We start from the raw sequence: 22256 nt of genomic DNA, 5'->3' as shown, positions 1-22256 counted from the left end.
GAAAAAAGCCCATTAAAGTTTGGAAAGCTTAGGCAGAATAAGTATTATTTTCTTTATTAGAGTTATGTAGTTACTTGTACAAGGAATAATAAGGGAAGACTCACAGAAGGATTTATATCAAACCTCTCATTCCTTTTCCTTTTTTCCATAACATCTGTGGAGAATGTAAAGATGGAGTTGATTTCCTGACAGTTTTTCTCCCCACCTGCTGATACTGAACTCCTTGTTCTGTGTAAAGACTATTGAACAGCAGTGTGTTTTCATTAATTAGCTATTATCCTGTTAAGTTTATTGCTGTCCATATCTAGAAATCAGTGCTGAAACTGTGTAAGGCACATTTTGTGTTTTGATGTCTGTATGTCATTGTCACATCCATTTGGGTTTATGTCAAAGTATGCCAAAGATACAAGGTAAATTATTAATTACTAACCACAAATGCTAGCTGAAGAATGAGGTCTGAAAATAGTGGAGGGTTGTTGAACTTTTTTTTTTTCCTCATAAGTGACAGACATCCTGTGAATTTATGTAATGTAATATAGGAAATTGCTGTATTTTCTCTAAAAATAACTCTTACAGGAGATGGTTAGAATGAACCATTTGATACTTACCTGCCTTAATGCAAAATCGCCAATCTAGTTTGTCACAGGTGAAGTTTTTTAAGCTTCAAAGCTAGCTGAATTTGCCTTGAAGATGATGAAAAGCTAAGCAGTTGATAAAATTCTTTAGAGATTATTAAGTGTGAGAGTGAAGGTAGTATCTTCAAAATAGTGTTGCAGTTTCTTCTGTGAGTGTTATATGTGTGGATGGATGCTGACTGTAGAAAGAGTTTCTCAGTCTGAATGCATGGCAAAAAGGAAAGAGTGATAAGATAAGTTTTTAAGGCTTTGGAGGGATAAGATCAAGACTATATGGTCTTCTACCTGTTAGGACTTTGCTACATTTTTCATTATATTGACTTCAACAGTGGACCTAAAATTTGGTGAAACTGTTATGAGAGTACCTATAAACCTTCTGAGGTTTAGAAAGTGCTCACCATGCTTTCTAAGGACTAGGACTACTCTGTTAAAGCTGTGCCCCAGGAAGTTTCAGATGAGGTCCGAGACCGAGGGACACTCTGGAGTCTGTATTAGAATCAACTACTAGTGTCAGCCACAACTCCTTGCCTTGGGAGACCAAAAGCCCGGTGGCCGTTCTTACCTGTGCCTGGCGGTTAGTCATAGGAACACAGGCAGTTTGAACAAAAGCAAGAGGGATTTTATTTTTTCATGTGGCAACCTACTCACCTGTGGCCATTTGTTATGTTGGAAATCTTATGTAAAATGAAGTTATTAGATTTACTGAGAATATAGGTAGTTTCTTCCAATGGCTCCTTGCTGCTGAGTAGGTTTATTAGCAGTGGGTTGGCTGAACAGGCCTGCTTTAGGGTAGAGAGGTGTGTTGTACACGTGTTCAAATCTTATTCCATCTTCTTAAATATCTGAGTCTTGGCATGTGCAGAGTTCCTGTTGTCTACTGCATAAGCTTCAATTAGATAAGGAATTGTTTCCTGTCTCTGTCACGTTTCCTTTTGATCCTTACCACTAAATTAGTGTTGAATAATGCACTACTGTGATGTAATGTAATACTGTAAACTCTGAGTTTATTCTTTTAGATAAGCAGCAAAATTTGAATGAGCTTTTCTATTTGTTGTCATTGCTGAATTGGTATAACTAGTGTAGCATGAGTGTTTAAGAATCCATTTAAATCAGTGATTCATATAAGTGTAATGGTTTTTCTGTTATCAATTCTATTCCTTCACTAGCATTACACTTGCTCTTTGCTGTGCTTTCAATGGAAGCGCAGTTGAAAAGCACTTTGATTGAAGTCCACCTTTATCCCACTTACTTGAGGTGAAAACTCTTAACTTAGTGTTCTACAAAGTAGATAAAAGATTTGGAAATTTTCCTTCCATTCTTCAATCTTAACCTTCTTTAAGATTGAACGTATTTAGCTGTTATTTTCCTACTTGACCACTTTTTTCCACCAGAAGTCCTTCAGATCTTTTTTAGCTCTTGATTAACCTCCGGTCATCTACAGATTTTCCTGCCTCATCCTTTATTTGCCTTTCCTCTATCTTTCTGATAGTAAATTTTATAAGCACTGAACCTTTTGTGGAACATTAAAGACTTCAGTTTTATAGCTGTTAGTAAGTAAGAATGGGTGATTATTTCAAATCTTCACGTTCTTCTTGGACAGTTAGTTGTTATTGACAGTACTTTGTGTCTCTGGTATGGGGTTATGAGCAGTTTATGGTAGTATAAGACAGGACATCCTGTCATTAAGGGAAGGTTGGTATTAGAGAGTACAAATGTACACCTGGGCTCTTACGTGAAGCAGTAGGTGCTCTTGCTTGAGTATGAATGTAAAGATTCTGTGTGATGAGAATTTACTCTAGGGTAAATGACTAGCCTGTGTGGTGTGTTATTCTTTATGTAACTAGGCTGTTTCACTTGCAGTTACTTATTTCTGCCCTTGCTCTTTTCAGTGTTCTTCCATGCTCCTCATAAATCTTTTAGAGGTGGCTTAAAGGGTTGGCAGTTTCCCTCTGTAGTCTTACTAGATTTGTTACTGTTGGATTTATTTAAAGGGTGACGTATAGAGAGGCTCAGAGTGTGTCTTTGCTGGGAATGCAGAGTTGTAGTAAAAGCTGGTATGCATTCCCTGTATGAACTGTACATCAACAGTTCTGCATTTCCTATGTGTGTAGTAACTAATTCCATAGTAGAAAAATCTACAGAAGGTATTGACTTTTTCTCTATACACAGATCAGACTTGTCTTCTAACACCGGTCTCTGTTTAGAGATCATAGCTCTTCATGCATGAAGACATAGCTGTGGCTAAAGAAGTCCATGATATAAACTAGACTGATGAAGAATATACTTATTAACTACTATTTTCAGCACTGATCACTGCTTTCCACACGTTATTTGCTAGGAAATGCACTCCTTAAAATCATCTTCAGATTTCAGCCAGGAAAAGAAAGATCCTTGGTGATAGGAAGATTTGTTTTGTGTTTTGGTTTGGTTTTATTCTACCTTGTGCTTTACAGAATATCTGTTTGTAAAAACTGTTCTGTAGTAAAAGCCTCCCCTGGTCCACTCTTCTTCCTCTTCTCAGAGGTTTTGAGTCTCAACAACATAGTGGTGCTAACAAAATACTAAATATGAAGAGACCAAGCAGATGAAAGAAAATCAGAAATTAGACTTGATGCTTATTGCTTGTTGTACTTAGGGAGGTGGTAGAAAGGCTGAGAGACTGGGAATTCCTTGATTCTTTTGTAGTATTTTCTTCTACTACTAGTCTGTGTCATTTCCCATAGCTGCTTCAAATAAAGCATTGAATTTTTAATTTTGTGAAGAACATCAGTGATAAATAATCCACAAGGTATGTAGAGTTGGAAGAAAGAAGAATAGAGAAAATATCTAGAGAAGTCTGAAATGTGTATAGTTATAAACTCTGAATGTTTTGACATGAACTATCATGTAATCAAGTATAAAAATGCAAGTATTCTTTAAGTTTATTTAATTTATTTTGAATCCCAATAGCAAATATACACTAAATAGATATGTAAAATATCCATTTTATACAGTACTGTCAGTATTGAGAATTCTAAATGCTGACCTACGTTAGAAGTCAGGGCAGTTGAGTTCCAGCTATCTGCTTGCATTCAGCAATTTCAAGGTACTTCCATTACTGAGGGATTCTTAACCCGTGTGATGTCAAAATATGAAACAGGAAAAAAGTAAATGGAAAAAATGATTACAGTTCTTACAGATAAAAGAAAATGTTTGTGCTGGCCTAAAGGGAGTTTAATATTCATTCCTATTAAGCTTGAAGCATATGATAAAACTTGAATCCTATTTTTCAAAGTTCAGAGTGCATCAAATTATATTGATAGCAAAACATTGAAGGACATTTCCCTCTTAAAGTTGCAAGAAAAAATACCAAAAACTTTTAAAGTTTTATTGCAGGTTAGTTCTTGATATGAAACCGGCCTTTATGTCACTTCATACGTAATAAAAATATGTTCTAATTTAGAGACAAAAGACCTTGCAATACTGTACCTTTTCATTGTATCTTTGCTGATTATCAAAAATGGCACAAGAAGTCCTTGAAGTCTGATAATTTTTTTTGCAACTTTTCTTGCCACACTTTTTGACAGAATAAAAGGTCCTTACTGTGGAAAAAGTCACTTCCACTTGTTTTTTTAGAATTTATTTGAAAGAAAGAATCTCAAAACTGTGTAATTTAAGTAAAACATCTATGATAGGAAACAACAAATACAGTTTCCAGTTCCACCTCCAAGAGTCCTTCATTAAGATATAAAGGCTTTTGTTTAAATTATTCAAATGTAGGTTGAACATTGTCAAATAATACAATGGATCCTACTAACATATTGTTTCTAATTAATTATCTCTAAAATAGTAAATACTTTGTAAACTGGTTAAATAGTGTAAAAATTGCCATTTTTCTGCAAATTTCAAGTATTGTAGAACAGATTTGGACAAGTTGCTTTTTGAAGTGATCAACTGTGGTATCACTTCAGGAAATTTCCAAGTTGCACACTGTTTCTGGCTAAAATGCAACGGAAAGTTGAAGGCTGAACCTCCCAGTACTTTACAGGATTATTGAAGAGGCTTATACCACTGTATAATGCTTTCTTCTTTCTTCTTCCTGTTGGACAGAAATCATTCACTCCCAGTTTTGCAATATGATTAGAATGAAGGAAGACTACCTGCAGCAATAAGACAGTAAAATATAATAGTTAGTATGTAAATGGGAAAAATATCTAAACATTCATTGGCATATAGGTAACTGAGGTTTGCTGTAAGATCAGTTGGATGCAGACCTTAACAGTAACAGGAATTAAAAATTTGTGTTAAACCCTTTAAAAAAGTCTCCCTCCTGCCACAGCCTCTCCCACAAAAATAAGTTATATGTTATTTCATCACTGTGTTGTCAGAATAATTGAACTCTATTCTTATGGAACATTCTCCTAACAATGCAATTTTATGTTCTCTTATAGTAGAGAATTGTAATGGCGCAGTATTAAATTCTCCTGTAATGCAGATTTTTAGTGATTTAATACATTTTTAAAAGTAGTCTCTAGAAGAGTTGATATTGGGAGACATTTGTCAGTATGGTTATAGGAACAGATCAGTCTAATGTTGTAGCTTAAATTAGTGGAAAAAAAAAAAAGTCTTGTGATAGTAGAGCTTAGAATTTAAGTAAAATAATATACATTGACAAAAGCAGTCTGTGTAATTTTACATTACACTGCAAGTTGATGTTTGGGGTTTGAGGTTTTTTTGCAATTTTTGTTGGGTTTTTAAAGATATAGCTCAAAATATTTTCCTTTAATTGGAAGGGAAATGAGAAGTGGGAAGAAATAAAATTCAGAGGTAAAAGCTTTTACCAAATAGCTTATCAAGTGCTCTGTCATCTGTGCATTTCTTAATGTTTCCCCAACATTTGTTCTGCTCAGTATCCTAAGGTATTGTGTCATCTTATAAAACATAAATTATTTTAATTGCTATTCCAGAATTCAGGAAATAAATGTTTTGAAAACATTTTCTTGGAGAATTTGCCTAGTTCTATTTACAGATTTTAAAATCTTATCATAATTTCAGCCTCATAAATAATTTACTTTGAATTTAAGACATTTCAGCTTGGCGATGGAAAATTTTCCACTCTGGCTTGCTAATATGGAAACTATAATAAATCTGAAACAAACTTCCTGGAAACATTCTGGAAACATTTTCTGGGTGTAGCATGTTGGTTTTTTGTTTGTGTTGGTTTTGGGTTTTTTTGGTGTGTGTGGTTTTTTTGTGTTTTGGTTTTGTTTTTTTTTTCCTGGGAGTGTTCCTGCTGTTTGGTGTTGTTTATTTCTTTAAGTACATACGTGGTTCCAGGTTTTCCAAAAACAAGTGTGAGGTTAAAATATATGTGACAGTAAATTATGTGTTTTAATTATGTCCTAATCACTATGGCAGTGTGAAAGTCAAACAACTTGTAACTAGTAGAGATTTCTATTAAGTTTAGTATATAACCTGCAGATATTTCAATTCGGGTAATCCAGGAGGAACTTTCTTGAGCTTATTTTTTTCAAGATGGATTTCACGTATGCTTGGTATGTTGGCAAAACTTCCATTTTCCACATCTTTGATTTTATTATTCCCAAGGCCTAGCCTAGAAATAGTACAAGGAACAATTAATTAAAGGTTCATAACAGCATTGAAGAGCATACTCTTTTTTTTTTCTTAGATTGACATACACAGGAGTAGACATGGGGGGAAAAAAACTAGGGAAAAATGATGAAATCTTACCTCTGATAGGAAAAAAGCCCACCATTGATATAACAAATAATTTTTCTTCATAATTTAATCTCCACTTAAAGGAAAGCAGCTAGCCCAATGTGAGCAACTGTCCAGTTTTGCATGCGGTTTTTCTACTTTTAGTGGCAATATAGATATCAACCAATCTGCTTGTAAAATAAATCCTGCTGTTTTATCAAGTAGTATAGCTACGAAGTATACACACGGTAATAAAAGGTGGTGTTCTAATAAATAGCCAAAGAAGAGCAATTCTTGTAAAGAAACAGTTGTATATATACAGCTTAGTAAAAAAAATCTATATTTTGAAAAAAAAACAGGACTACCTTCTTTCCTACTTCCACATTTTCCTGAATTTAGGCCTTAGATTTTTTGCTATAAGACTTAAGCCTGCATTGTTACAGAGATGATTGAGAAGGTGGAGGCACTGGACAGTTCAGAATTGCTCTCTCCATGCATCCTGCAGCCTCTTTTTTCTCCTTTCTTTCTCACTTTCTTCAGAAATTGAAGTTTGTCACTTCAGTATTTTTTCTTTGATAATAGTTTCTATTACCAAATCCAAAGTTCAGTGCTGCTCAGTTGTATTTACAGAGTACTTAACTGAGCTTTACAGAAGGAACTTTCTTATTTTGTCCTACATCAGTGATACTTTCCTCAGAAATGTCTTTTTTTTTTTTTCTTTCTCCTTAAACCCCATGACATCTGTAAACAATTACCAAGTTGTTTCCTTTACTAGCTACTGTATTTTTCCCAGACTAGTTTCAGGAGGTGAGTTTATCTTCTCTTGCAATTTCCCAGTTTTCCCATATGTTTGTATAAAAAAAGTCTCAAATTTCCCTTTTCATGCTATCCTTTTATATTTTTCTTGAGGATGTGTATGGAGTGTATCCTTCCAGTACACTTAGGCCTTCTCTGGAATTAAAAAGCTATTATGAGTCTTAAATCCTATAAATTTAGTTGCAAGAAAGGCATTTTCTTCCTAAACCAGCAATCAGTTGGTGGTGTTGTATGCCTCATTTTGGGGGGTGATTTGTGAGATGAGTGCCCAAAGAGTTCAAATGCCTGGGCCTGATAGGGAACAGGCTGGAGAAAAAAGCTGAATACTGCTGATAAATTACATGACTGCAAAGGTTCATATATTTTGAGTATGAGAAATACATGCAGTGCTTAATTGAGGTGTATTACTACTAGCACATTAAGAGATATTATATAAAAGCCATGCAATATTACCCAACACCCAGGTGCCATGAGGTAAGAATTTATGGTGTCTACATTTTATAATCAGATGAGGTTCTTAACATACTCTTCTATTGTGAACTGACAGGCAAGACATGATAATAAGGCTGAAGTTTGGGGAGAGTTTTGCTCTGTGTGTGTTTTTTTTTTAAAGTTTGACCTTATTTATAGCAGTTGTTACTAAAACACTTAAAATTTTTAAGTTTTTTTTCATGAGAAGTATCAAAAAATCCTGATCTTTTATCAAATCGAAGTGTTTTGCATGGGAATTTTACCTTTGAAGATTTTTATATCGGTTAAAATCTTCAAGTTCGATCGCTGTGATCTTGTTGTCATCTAAATGAAGTTCTAGTAGACTGGAGGGCAATTCTGATGAAAAACAAATGCACAGTATGAGAAAAACAAGCCAACTTTTTTTTTTTTTTTAAATTTATTATGTTCCAAAGAGCTTCTTTCCTTTGTGTTAAGGATTGGGTGAAGAATTTTGGGTGTGGTTGTCTGCATTCAAGAAATGACTGTTAGATACAAGTGTGTTACTTTTTTTTTTAAAAAAAAAATCATCATCAATTGGTTTGAAATAATAACTTAGCAAATTAAGATGTGAAAGTGCATATGCTAATGTAAAGATGTCAGAGTTACAGAATTTGGTGTAGTTTTGCTACCTTTGTTTACAATCGCTTTCATGTACTTTTGGTTAACCTGTCAAAGATGTAAATTGTATTTTATGTACAGTTATCTGACAGTTGGTAGTCAAAATCCTGTGGAACCAGTGACAGGTTATTGTAGATACATTTTTTTATTCCACATGATGTAACCGTTGCACTGTACGACTCCTAAGGTGTGACCTGGGAGAAAAGCTTTCAGAACTCTCTAAGTAAAATGAGATGTGTTGTATGCTCTTTCCTGTGCTGGGACGCAGGTTTTTCTCATGTGGTACCAAATAGTCCCAATTCAGACCTGTCAGTGAATGGACCAGGAGGTGGAGAACTTTTTTACATTATCCTTCTGTAATAGCAAGGGTGGTGAAAGATAGTCACAAGTTACTATTTGCTGATCTTATGTTCAGTTTTTCTGACATCTGTCTAGATGGCACCCTGACACCAAGCAAGACAAGCCGCATGTTTCTGTCAGTGATGTGGCTTAGCAGAGCATTGCTCCCATTGCTGAGTGCTGTAGCATTACAGTACTGGAGAAAAGGGCTCTGCTTTGCAGTCAGTCTTGATGCAGGTTGACATGTTTTGGTGTGTGTTTGGGCTTTTTCCCAGCTGACATTCCAGTTTACAATTTCACTGGGTGCTCTTGTGTCCGAGTTACAATATTGAGGGAAGAGTACCCATCTGCCCACTTAAATGCCTTTTGTAAGTTACGTTTTTTTAATCTTTTGTCCTAACATTTGCAGGTAGAAGGACCTGCAAACTTAGTTTCCATTTGGTTAGAATGTGTTCACCATTAAATCCAGTTGCTTTATGATCTGTTCTTATATTTGACACCACATATTGGATCTCATTTTGTGTTTCCTTATTGGAGATTATAACTAAGACAAAATTTGAATACTTTTATGTATGTTTTTTTGTGATAAGTGAGGAGATGGTGATATGATGATACTAGGAGAACGTATTGTGTGTGTGTTACCATAGGAAGCCAGATAATTTCTAATATTAAAATTAACAATTGGGATGAGTTGTTTTTTTTGTTCGTTGTTGGGTTTTTTTTAGTGTTCTTTTCTACAGGGATGCTTTTGCATATATATCTGTTTACAAGAAGAGATTAAATTTAATAAGAAACAAATTCTTTCTTGCAATGATCCAGAAATAAATATCTTGGGGGCTAACATTTAGTTTTGTTGTAAATTAATGAATGATAAACCATATGGTATTATGGTTTGTTTCCTCCCTTTTTCTCTTAGCTAGTTTTGAGCAGTTGAAAATCATGAGGGTTTGGTTAAATACTGTGGTGACCTACAGAAGATGCAGGTAAAATGTTGTACTGAGTTCATTCGTGCTACTTTCTCTGTGTAAAGGTCGGTGATTTGTAAAGTTAGTGATTTAATTTATTACTATCTTCAGATCACAAGTTAATTCTTTTAGATGGAGTGATTTAATTTTGCAGTATTTTATGTAGGATTTAATTAAAATGTTAATATTAAATTTCACTTAGCAAAACCCCATTAAAAGATGTATAAAGTGCTGTATTGGGTTTTGCACTAAGGTGGTTATATTGCAGAACATACTTAGGCTATGGAGTCACTTGAAACATTCAGAAATTTGGGGTTTCATTTTAAATGCATGAAGGAATTGGGAATTTTGTATCCCTTATGACCCAGATGAAAAATTAGGGGGTTTATTTTTACGGATTTTTGAGGGGCTAATGTGAAACTTGTTAAGTGACATCTTACTATGATTTTGTTCACATTGTTTCTCCTGAAAAGAGTCTCTGGATGACTCAGAGAGGAGTGGTCTGCCTGATGGGGAGAAGGCAGATGAGGAGCTGGAGAGCAAGTGTGTGTGTGTGTGTGTGTGTGCGCGTGCATGCACACTTTTGAGATGTCAAATTGGATAGTAAGTGCAAAAAGAAAAATAAGGTAGGAGGTGCTTTGGTAGTAAGGAGCAGCACAAAACAGTTTATGAACATTTTAATGATCATATATATTAAAGCATTTTATTTAGGAATAAACTGCCCTAGGTATAGGTAAAATAGAAAAGGAAAAATAAAGCATACCTTTAGGAATTGAAGTTAGTTTAGCTTCTGCAATTCTTATATGATAGATATTTACTCCTTCGAAAGCCCCTGGCTCTATTCCATCATTGTTAAGAGGATTTGCACTCATTTCTGTCCAAGGGGGAAAAAAAATATTTATGGCATAGGAATTTTGTGTATGTTAGACTGAGTTATAAACAGCTGGTTTAATTTTATTTATGACCTGATGTTCTAAGCATTAATTAATGTTTAGCTTTGATAACCTATTCTGTGGGGTGGAAGTCACAGCTTTCAGTGAATAGAGGCTAACTTGGCTTGCAGAGTTACCAAAAACTTGACCTGTGTAGCAACTTCACATAGAAAGTAAATTATGATAGTTTCTACAGCATGGATATCTCTTTAAGAGAAAAATTGCACTTTGGGGAAATGTTTGAATGAAAATTTTATGTAGTATGTTACATTTAATTTTCTAATTTAAATTTTCTACTTAACTGAACTTACCTAAAACATGTAGAGACTTCATTCCTTTAAATATGTCCTTGTTGATTTTCTTAACCTTATTAGCATGAATTCGGAGCTCTGCTAAAGTCTTTGGTAGATTTATTGGAATCTCAGTTAGCTGGTTATGGGACAAATACAGTCGTCGTAGCTTCTTCGTTGGTTGAAAGGCTTTTGGATGGATCTTGGATATTTTATTGTTGTTCAGAGCCAGTGCCTATGAGATATGGGAAGAGCAATAGAAAGAATTTTTTTTTTTATATAGGAGTGTTATGTTTATGAATTTTAAGTAATGAATTTGATATATAATTTCATAATTAAGTATTTTAAATATTTTTCCATCATATCAAGTTTTAGCACTTTGTATGTACATTGGGTGTTTCAACTGATTGTGAAAACCAAAAAACCTCTCCAGAGACTGGAGCATTGGCTAGAAGGTAGGGAAAAAAGTAGTCAGAGCTGACGAGGTGATAATGGATAATGAGAAGAGCTGGCAAAAAAATACATTTGTCTTCATGTATTTCGTGGGATTGTATGGGGATTATATTCTTTTTGTTGTTGTTCCTTAATGCAGACAAATTCTCAAAACTCAAAATATAATCTCTTATTTCAGCATAATGCTGCAAAGTAAAAGTTAGAGTTTTAATCTAAATTTCTTAAAAATTAATGTCAGTGCGCAGCTGATATACACACATGAATTCATATCTTATTTGCCATAACTTTTCAACTCCTGTGAGTTTAAGTCTGTCCTGTACAGTACACTAGTACTGTTTGGGACAGTTTTCTGTTCTTGGTTGCTATGTGTTATCAGAGATTTTGTAATGAGTTACTACAGACAACAATGAGTTATCTGAGATTATTTTGTGTGTCAAATCATATCTGTGCATTTCCATACCTAGACTACTCATTTTTGTTCCTTTTTAACTTCTTTGAGCTGTTGATGCCATCTGATTTCTGAAATTGTGGGAAAAAAAAAAAAAAAGTAGAGCAGAACAGAAATATTTTTTCCCCTGAAAAAATTAGGGTAGTTTAAGCAAATAAACAGGAAATGTTTCTTCCTAATCCAAGTTGCCATCAGTGCCTTTGCTAAATAAACTAGTACTGAGACACATTGTACAAAGTGGACTTTGCTTTCAGTAAAAATTCAGGCCTTGCCACAAATTAACTGATGAGAAAAACCAAAAAAGCTCAGTTTTCAGTTATCACATAATTAAATGGTGACTTTAACATATAATGTGGTGCTTGCTAATATATTCCAGTGACTTTCTCAGTCATTGGAGGTTAGTTTCTATAGGATCTTTTACACTGAATATAAACCACAGTTAGTGTGTTTACCCCTCACTTGCTGGTTAAAACCATTGTGTGCCCAGACATGTGATACTTAAGGGGAATTGAAAGCACTTTGTTACAAACAATGAATTTATATGGTTCCTGTATTTTCTGTTCTAGCTTACCCCACAATAATTAGCAAGCTCATTCATAAACACTTAGATTGGATAAATTTTCAATTCTTGATCAGAAGCCAGATACAATTGAAAAGGATTTATCTTAGTTTAGAAAGACATGAAACACATATTAATGTGAATGTCAATTTGCTATAACTTGTGGAACAATTAGTCACTGAGAATTTTAACATTGTCAGTGTTCTTTGGTACTGGATCTGGAGTGACACTTTATGGAAATAAGTATTCCAAAACAGACTTAATCTGCCTTTCCAGACCTCGTGAGACTCCCTTATTTTCTTTCATTATAAAAAGGGGTTGTTGTGTACCATAAGTATCTAGATTCATCAGTTGCCAGTGATACTTATTTTAAAGCCTGTCTCTACATGCATACTTGAGTGTGTTAAAAAATAGTAAAGCACCCAACGTTTTCAGTAATTCAGTGTTGGTCTGATTTCCATTCAGGTCAACTGGATTTGTAACGTTAGCTTGTGCTCTATATGTTAGTTGTATGCTGTGTGCTTTTGAAAGTAGCCTCAGAAAATACCATTCTAGTTATTTTGTGAGATAAAGTTCGTTCTGCTATTTTACAGCTAAGCACATTAAAAAGGAGCACTTGTCTCGCAGCCTTCAAAACGTAAGGAATGCTTCTGTGTGTGCTAAGAGGTCTTGAGTATCTTTTTAGTGAGATACACGTGGTATGTTTTCTGGATGTTGTAGAAAGTAGCATTGTTCTTACAGCTCAAAGACATTTGCTTCTTACTGTGTGGGAGCAGTCATATGCAGACTTCATTTTTATGGATACTATCAGAGCAGAACGTACCACTTGTATCTTAAAAGTATAAAAATATTTCAGAATCCTAAGCATTTCAAACTTGGAAAATAGCAAGCTTACATAAAGCGATGTGAGTCCTTGGAGATCATTTTCCTTGACCTCTTTAATTTTGTTGTTTTGAAGGTCAATCATACGAGTATCTGGTGGAATGTTGCGAGGTATTGATGTCAAACCTATTTAAGTATGTGACATAAACAGAAACATTATGTGCCTCTATTTCCAAAGAAATTAATTGCTAAACAGCAAGACAGAGTAAGAGTGATTATTATTGCGGGAAAGAAGATATGAACAGCCATAAAGCAAAGGGATAGAAAGGAGTATTTGATAATGAGAGGAACTAATCATGTAAGAACATACAACAACATTGTGAGGATGGTTTCAAGAAGAGATGCTGCTTCCCCTGACCATGAAAAGCTCGAATGGGGTGCGCATTGCAGATGCTTTGCAATTGTGAAATGCCTCAGAGCACCAGTTGTTCTCCAGGGAAACTGCTTCAGTCCCTGGAGAAAGCAGCCCTCGGAGGACCCGGGCTGTGGTTCTGTACTGGGGAACAGGGCTGTTGCAGAAATCCCTTATGACCACTGCTCGGTGTTTGAATGCTCTTTCCTACCTCTGCACTGCCCTATCCCTTGTACTGGCACAGTTGCTTATATAGCCGTACAGTTAACATCAAGGCTGAGAAATTACTATTCTTCCTGAAAGTAGACAAAAGATTGTCTTCCAGCTGCCAGTTCTTAATTACCAGTTATATAAATTTCCCAATCCAGTTAATTTTTCAGTTACAAAATCGCTTCAGTTCATGCCATCTGACATCCTGAATCAGCAGAAGAGACTAGCAAGAGATAGTAATTTTGTTTTCAGTGGAAACGCTGATGTGTCAAATGCTAAATAAAGTCCAGCTTATTAACAATTATTCCATAATTAATAGGTTAGCTATTTAAAGATGAAGTCTATTAATAGGGACTTTTTCTATGTGTGAACTCAAGGGTGTTTGCAATCTCTGTACCAGATGCAATAACCACAGCTTATTGCTGTCAGCAAAAGTTTATTTTGATTCCTTAATAATGCCGCATTTTAAAAAACCCCAGTAATTTATGTATTGATTCAAGATTTCTAAGACATGAAGAGTCTAGGATTAAGTTCAGGATGGCGGCAGAGCTGTGATGAGAACAAATGTCACTGTGTTAGTGGCAGGAGCATAGTCCTCTGATTACCTTGAATCACAGGAAAACTTCAATGAACACTAGTTCAAATTGGAATGATTAATAATAACTTCATATTTAGGGCCAGTATCTGCCTGCAACAGTGAGAGTAGCAGGTTTGCCTTTGGTTAAGATGTTACTAGTGATGTGCACCTTAATGGAAATTCAGCTGAGCGAATACGCTCTGGTATTACATTTCCTTGTGGTTTATTTATGGCCTCTTTTTCCTTTATATTTTCTTGTCATTCCTGTTGCTTTGTAGTTGTGAATAAAGTACTTCTTTAGCCATACTCTTTTGAGAGAGGGGACTAATAGCTTGTCTAATGCAAACAGCAAACTTTTGTGCTTCTCTGTTGGGATATAACTTCATGAAAGTAACTGGAACAGGAGAAAGGGTAATCTAAAATGTAAATGTAAGCATTTTCACATTCTGTGATTATTCTCCTAGTGGATAAAAAACTGCGGACTATAAGTACTTACTAACCCCGGTAGATATTCCATTAAATGGTTTTACTGTTATTTCTTACAGATATAGGTAACACATGCACATGTTTCATTTGTTACATGCCTTTCCATTCTGTGGTGGTAGAATAGAAGTCACTGCTAATGGAAGGTGTCTCTAGCAGTTGATTAATTTTCTAAACTGATGTGCATGAACTCATGTTATAAAAAGTGCTGGACACAAAATAGTTGCTGACATTGAATTAGATACAGTTTGCAAGCCTAATTGAATAAATGTAAGCTCCTTGTGAAAGTCACTTGTAAAGGAATACGTGACAGTGTACAATTTATGAAGCTATAGAATTCATCTTTTAAAAGGCAAATCCTCCAAAGGAGAGGCCAGCAGAGAACAGACACATGAATTCGTTCTTACCTAGATCAGAGCAATGGACAACTCTCACATAGCACTGGCATCCAAAGGGACATATTGGGAAGAGATCAAAAGGAATTAGTGGTATAATTGGTTCAGTGGTTGGAAATAGAGAATTGTCATCATCGTCGTCATCATCATCTTCCATATCTTGGAGCATCATATTCTTTAGTGTAAAATATGAAGGACCAATGAGAGGCTTGGCAGAGCACAAAGCCAAGAAGAGGAGGAGTGTGTATTCTTTCATATCTTCTAAATCACGATAGTCGATCTTGAAGAGGAAAATAAACAAACAAACAACCCAAACACAAGAGTCAGTCAACGTGAAACAGCAAATAAATGTACTCGATCTACTTATTTAACTCACTGCTGCAGTCTCTGCTCCTGGAAAAATGATCTGTTATGAATATTATGGTTTAATTAGTATATGGAAGATAAAGAACATTTAAATTACTCTTTAAAAGATAATTATTATTATAAAATTATGTGTTATAATAAATACTATTAAATTATTAATTTTTCAGACATTAATGCCATATCAGAGTGTTCTAGTTGAGTTTAAAAAATAGGATCATCATTTGCTTCAGTCTTTGAAGTGTAATCTTTGTAGCAAATAATACCAGAACTTGGAATTGGGTTTATTTTATTCTTTCTTAATGAAAAAATATTTTTAATGGGATACATTGGCATGTGTGCATTGCTTGTATCTAGAAAATTGGGAAGTACTTGATTAGCAGTACATAAAATGCACTCATCACAATACTCACTAAACACTTCTAATTAAACACTTCTTATTCTAATCTGGAAAAATAGATAGAGTTTTCAGTCCTGACAACAGTATTTCATCAATTCCAGCCATTCGTATATTATTGCGATTGACAGAAGTTCACCTCTGTATTTTAATGTGAGCACATTTGTATATGACTTTTATTTGATGAGGGCTCTTGTCTCTGACAAGGGCTTTGAGGTTATGAATCTGTGTCATTTGAAATCAGTAACTCAAATTACATCCAGAACAAAGTGGGAAACCAATATATGTGCATTTTTTTTTAATAATCTTTTTTTTTTCAACCTAGCTTTGTTGTCCTAGGGCCTGTATGTGATAGCTATGCAGCCAACTGAAAGGAGCTCAGAAATGCTTTGTACTTGAATTTAAGGCCATAAAACACACCAGCTTCTTAGATTACCCATAACTTGAAAGTATCTTTCCTGTGTAAATCAAAGGTTCTTCAGTCTGTAAGACAGAAACATGCTGGATCAGTTAGGGAACCTTCAAAGCAGAAAACGCCATGTCAGATAGCTACAATTAATTTTTTTCTGATGTTCTTGAGAATTCACAAGTTATGAAGGACTTGGAAACTAGGTTTGTCTTCAGAAAAATGTGGCAGATTCTGTCTCATTGCAGCTGTTCATTCAATTTAATTCAGGTTCTCTTGAGTTCTAATTTTACCAATTTCTTTCCCACCCAACTAGGAAAACCAGGAGTCCAGCCCTCCAGTGTACTGGGTTACCTGAGCAATCACAATCCATAGGACAAACACCTTAGATATTTTCTACATACTCTGGTTTTATTCTAAAGATTTTATTGACCAAATACTCCTTTAAAACTAGACACAAGGGAAAACAGAGATAGTAAGAATTGCCATAGGATGTTTTGCAACTCTGTGAGAAAAGCCTGTACATTCAGCCCTCAGCTCTGCATTGTTCCCCTCCAAAGCCCAATTCTGCAAGTTGTTCGGATCCTACAACAAGCTGTGCAAACCAGGAGGGGCTGCTCTAAATTTTATTATGCATATCCTGTTTATAAAAATGTTTCTATTTAGGCTATCATAAACCTCTTTAGGGAACTACTAAACGGATGTCAATTCTTGCTTGATCACCTAATTGAATGCTTGCTGATCTGTTTATAGCTGAAAAAGTCTTTATGTAGGCCCTTTGGCATTGGTTGTCAATCGCAGGAAGAGCAGTACACTCACTAGTACAAGGGTGTTGACTTGGTTTATTCAAAATTCTGAGGTTTTGTATTGCTTTTTTCTGTACAAAGTCACTTTGTTTCATGGTTGTGGTTCTTAACAGCATTAAAATGCTGTGTATTGCATAATTACTGTAAATATATATGTTTCTGGGTGCATAAAAAAAACCCCTAACAGTATTTAGATTATGTAAAACTCACCCTTTCAAAAAGAATGCAGTGACTCCTTCGCCGCTCCCCCCAAATATGTGATGAAAACAAGGGCACAATATACTTTGTATCTTGCAGGTACCCAGCATATAACTGCAAGTTTAATATTTACTGTAGTCTTCCAGCTGCACGCTCGAGTAGTGTGTGTTATCTTTTACTGATTTAATGGTCTTTTAAAAGAATCCCAACATATATTTTTCCCATATATTCTCCTTTGTATTCAAAATAATGTTCTCTTTCAATGCTCCTAGAATTTTATATTTGTACTTGGTAATCCTATACATTGTGTTTTCTTGAAGAGTCTTGGAATAAAAGCACTGCTGGGAATAAGATGTGGAACCTACCTTTGTTTGGAGAGAATTGCAGTCATGTCTGGTGGTACACCTTTGGAATATTTGGCCCTTTCAATCTTGTATTTCAGCTTCAGCAAAACAGTCAAAATGTTCAATACTGTAGACATACCATTGATTAGGAGGAGATTGAAGCCTTTCAGACTTTCAACTTCTCCTTATTCTTGGACATGTGCGTTAATGGCTGGGTTTTCACAGATGGGCACTCAGGCTGCTCTTCTACTGCCAGCTTAGGTATTAAGTGACAGAATGCTTTGTGCTTTATTCAGTGTTGTTGTACAATTTCTGCATATAAGATATCAAGTGTCATAGCAAGTGTCATTTCTTGGGACATCTAAGTCCCTGCTGGCTTCTATTCGTGGTAGGCACTGGATGTGTAGTTTTACTGTCTAAAAGATAATCTTTCATGTATGTTCCTGAAATGCTTCTGGATCTGGTGCTAGGAAATTGTCTTATGAAACAATTTAAAAATCTGTTTCCATACTAGTACCTGTAGCAAATGGATTGCATATCTCTTTTCAGATATTCAAAAAACTAATGATGATTTTGAACTATGAAAAAGTTGAGGCTGTGGTTAGAGTACTGGCCAATTTGAACTCTTGAAAAACATGTTCTACAAAAGTAGTGTTGAAATATGTCATTGATTACAAATATTAGTTCTGTGAGTTCAATATCTTGGAAACAAGTCCCTTTACAGAAGGAAGCTTGAGTTGTGGTACTTTGTTTTTTGTGTTGGGTTGTGGTTCTTTTTTTCTTCTCCCTAGGAAAACAAAAAAGCCCTTGCTTCAACTTCCCATTTGGCCATTAGGAAATCCTTACTGCTAATTGGCTTTGTACTTAGGGGTGGTAATCAACTCTGATTCCAGGTTCACACTGGCCAAAGAACTGCTAAAAATGAATTCTAAAGAGCTGGATTTTATGGAGGTTTTAATTTTATTTTATTTTTTCCTGGCTGAGGCTTTGCGGTTTCCAGTAAATAGATGTTGATATGTCTTTGTAGAAATGCTTTGACTCTGCAGCTCATCTCAAAGAACTTATACAGACTTTCTGCATGCTTAAACTTCATGAGTAAGAGAATTAAAAGAAAATGAAAGTTTAAAATCCAAGAACCTAATGATCTTTCAGGAAATCCTTTAATTTTATAATGAGAATTCTATGAAATAATTGTTTCAGAAATTACAGTTCATGGATACAGCTGTACTGATGGTCCACTGCTGCCACTTGAGTCTAGTTCTGTTACCAGGTACATATTTTCAGTTCTTTTGTACCAGCTCTTCCTCTCAGGCTATTTACTGAGCTGATTGAACTCACTAAACTGGCATAAAACTAATGTGTGCAAGAGAAAAAGCCCCAACACATTATTTCCCTGTGAACAAACTGAATCCGTCTGAGTATCGGAGCCAACACAAAGGAATGGGTGGAACCAGCCTGGTTTAAGGGGAAGGAAGGTTAAAAAGGGAGAGAGGGAAGGAGAAGAGATGGGACAGCCATTCTTGACATACGCAAGCTGTTAGACAGGCTCAGGTGTTGATTAATACCATGAACTGATGACTGTTGCTTGGACAAAGTCTTGTTAATTCTTATTTTTACAGACCAGAATGTTGAAGATGAGTTTTAGAAAGTATAGCAATTTCGAGGAGGGCTCACATACCTCTTCTATACTTTCTTTGTAGCAATCTTATTCTTCAGTACAAAAAGCTTCTGAATAGCACCTTTTCACTGGAACACTAGCCACCCCGAAGTGAGATAATTGAATGTGGAGAGTACATTTTACGTGTAGAGATGCTATAAAGCTGACTTGTTTTCCTGAAGTATGTAACAATTCAAAAATCACTGTGCTAAATGTTTGGGACATGCTTATCTGCACCGATGTGGTGATCTTTGCCAAAACTCACGTTGCCAGACAGCACATGGATGATAGGGATCTTTTATGCTATTAGTTTAGGATAACACTTAGAATTTTAAACTAATTAAATGCAGGTGATGTCACAGTATGTTAATCTGATTAAAGCCTTTTAGAGGTTGTGTCAAATTCCCACACACACCAGTTCTGTGACATGAAAATTCCAAATATGAATTATGGGAAGAAAAACACTTTCTGTGAGGGTCAAAGTTATGTTGTTAGTATAGGATATGTGCATTAAAAAAAAAAAAGAGAGTAAGTCTGGATTCCTTGGCAGTTGCATGCCAGTCTTGCAGCATGTGGTCTGTCTTGTCTTACCAGTTATGACACTGAAGGAGTTAATAGGTAAAGTTTCAAAACATAAAGACTCTAAATTATATTTAGAAATCACTTCTGTTACCGGTGTACAGAGGCGAATTTCCTATGGCATTGTTTCTGAAAAGGAAATGTTTTAATGACACAGTGGTGGTCTTTACAGAGGCAAAGAAAAATCTCTGTGTTCATTAATAACACAAATCATTGCACTGTGCACGGATTTTGTCCAAAGAAAGGCAAGACCATAGCTGTTTTGAAAGCTATATTTAAAAATAGTTCTGGTTCTATTAGTCATTGTCCCATTCCTGAAATAAAAGGAGTTTGTGTTTAACTCTTTGTCTACTCTATTCATTTACTTAAATTGCTTAAGAAAAACAGAAGGAAATTTTTTGGTTAGTAAGATTACTGAAGAAATGATCTTGTCTTGAGAAATAGCCCAATATTGAAGTTATGTAGTATAATAATGAATAACATGTTTACAAAATAACTTACATTTAGAGAGTATTTACTTTTTATGGAAAATGGTTTGACTCTTGTGTGTTACTGAGTTTGACCTATGAGCATTTTTAGGCTGTGGCTCATCTACAGTTCACTCTTTCATATGTCATTTTTGATTGCTTTGCTGATATCTACTTAAAAAACCCAACTTGAATGCCAAATTACACAAAGTTAACACTGACTTGTAACTATAAGAACTGCTATAATTGTAGAATAGATTTGCATATATTATAATAACTGTGGGGGAAAAAAAATATTGTCAGTTAAGTCTTTCTGACAAAGCTTTCTTTAATAGCTAAATAATTCACTATAGTTTTTGGTGGGATTTTTTTTAATTATTATTGCTTTGCAGCTCAGATGTAGTAAACACAGAATTATTTCAGCTGCAATTAGATTTCCAAATGTTCCATTAAAAAAAATTGGTATTTCTAACTCTGAATTACCTGACACTTAATATGCATTTAGTGACTGGCAACCTGCTGTTTAAATCTTTATTGCTAGTTATATAGAATAGGTATTCAAACTGGACATACCTTGCAAGTTTAATTCTTCCGGAAGCACTGTGATGATCCACCTGAGATCTTTATGTCCAGTTATTTCATGTTTTTTGGAAAAAATAAAAATAAAAAGGAAGTTAGGCTGAGTTCTGTGAAATCTAAAGTAAATATATTAAAAAAATCCACTTCCAAACTTCTTGATCCTCCTGGCACCGTGGGTGATACCAGAGTAAAGTGCTGCTTCAGATTAGCCCATCTTAATACTGAAGAATGATATTAAGATGACTTGTTACCACTCATATGTTTTTCATCACTGCCTGTATTCCAGCCAAAACTTCTGGCTTAACTCTAGACGTCTAGTGGAAGACTTTGTAAAACCTGTAGTTTAATAATAGTTGACATCAGGCCATTGGAAGTACAGTGAGGTCCATTTCAGGTCATTCCTGCTGTGGAATCACACTTATTTATGATTTCATTAGCCATTATTCTTTAAAAAGTGTGACTTGAATGAAAGTATAAAACCTTAGCCAGGAGCAGGGTAAACCAATAACCTATAGTGATCAGCATGTTGCCAAAGCTTTCTAAAGCTATAAAATTAGGACTTTGTGTAGTTAAATATAAATTCTGCCTCTTGCTTCCAGTAAACAACTATCTGGCTGGGGAAAATGATTGAAGAATGTAAAATGTAGATCAGTTTTCATTAGTCAGTATAGTTAATTTATTTCTCTTGTGTATGAGAAATAGTGCATATCTTTTATTTAAAACCGACAATATTTGCAATTTTCTGAGGGTTGAAGTTGTGAGTTTAAAGTCTTTGAGAATTTGCCCTGTAATAGTTTGTAATAGATATGCACATCACAATATTTAGCAACTGGGTTGTTTACCTTTTGTGGGCTGCCTGTTTATGTATACTTTAGAAATATGACTAATTGAGTTTACCCAAAGCAAGTTTGATAGTCAGTGTAACAGTTCGTGTCTTTAAATTTATAATACATTATACCTTTCCAATTCCATGCACATCTGACAATCTGCTTCACAAATTAGTTCCTTTCTATGTTGAGTCTATTCTTGCTGTGGAAAAACAGCCTGGAAATTTTGGTTTTTTAATATAGATGTAATGTGGTGCTGTTTGCAAAATGACAGTTTAAGTCTTTATTTATATTAGTTTTGTCTACTGTTCCTTTCTTAGGGAAGAAAGAGGTACTACACCAAAAAAGAAAACTTTGGTGCTGTTATGTCAAACAAGATTAAGGGTTATGTTACCTGCTGCATTGTTTTTGCATGTGTTCCAGTTTCAGCAGCATAGATGAATGATGATAAAGATTCTCCCTATCACTTTTCCCAAGGAATGAAGTTACA

At 34.9% G+C, this 22256-nt stretch overlaps 2 protein-coding genes across 3 annotated transcripts in view; one reads left to right on the top strand and one right to left on the bottom strand.

Annotated features, from left to right (window-relative positions):
- CENPP (centromere protein P) overlaps nucleotides 1-22256 on the top strand; it is a 148704-nt gene that overhangs the window by 59027 nt on the left and 67421 nt on the right. The gene's annotated exons all lie outside the window — the stretch shown is intronic.
- On the bottom strand, nucleotides 3561-21222 carry ASPN (asporin). The gene is made up of 8 exons (XM_026857737.1): nucleotides 20934-21222; nucleotides 15156-15423; nucleotides 13140-13252; nucleotides 10806-11019; nucleotides 10326-10436; nucleotides 7883-7976; nucleotides 6090-6228; nucleotides 3561-4774 (listed from the first exon to the last, which is right to left on the bottom strand). Exons 2-8 carry the CDS (start codon nucleotides 15397-15399, stop codon nucleotides 4577-4579), a joined length of 1113 nt encoding a protein of 370 aa, XP_026713538.1. The 5' UTR covers nucleotides 15400-15423; nucleotides 20934-21222; the 3' UTR covers nucleotides 3561-4576.

The sequence above is a fragment of the Athene cunicularia genome (genome assembly GCF_003259725.1).
Source record: "Athene cunicularia isolate RWA chromosome 12 unlocalized genomic scaffold, athCun1 chr12_part1, whole genome shotgun sequence".
Taxonomy (NCBI): Eukaryota; Metazoa; Chordata; class Aves; order Strigiformes; family Strigidae; genus Athene; species Athene cunicularia.
This window is presented reverse-complemented; position numbering and strand designations above follow the sequence as displayed.

Excerpts from the sequence above, each read along its gene's own strand:
- ASPN (XM_026857737.1), bottom strand. The coding sequence starts at position 15,399 with ATGAAAGAATACACACTCCTCCTCTTCTTGGCTTTGTGCTCTGCCAAG. Across the intron at positions 10,437-10,805 it reads GAAGTCTCTACATGTTTTAG|AAATGAGTGCAAATCCTCTT; the intron begins GTAAGTTCAGTT and ends CCCCTTGGACAG. Across the intron at positions 4,775-6,089 it reads CCGAATTGAAATATCTGCAG|GTAGTCTTCCTTCATTCTAA; the intron begins GTTATATACTAA and ends TTATTGCTGCAG.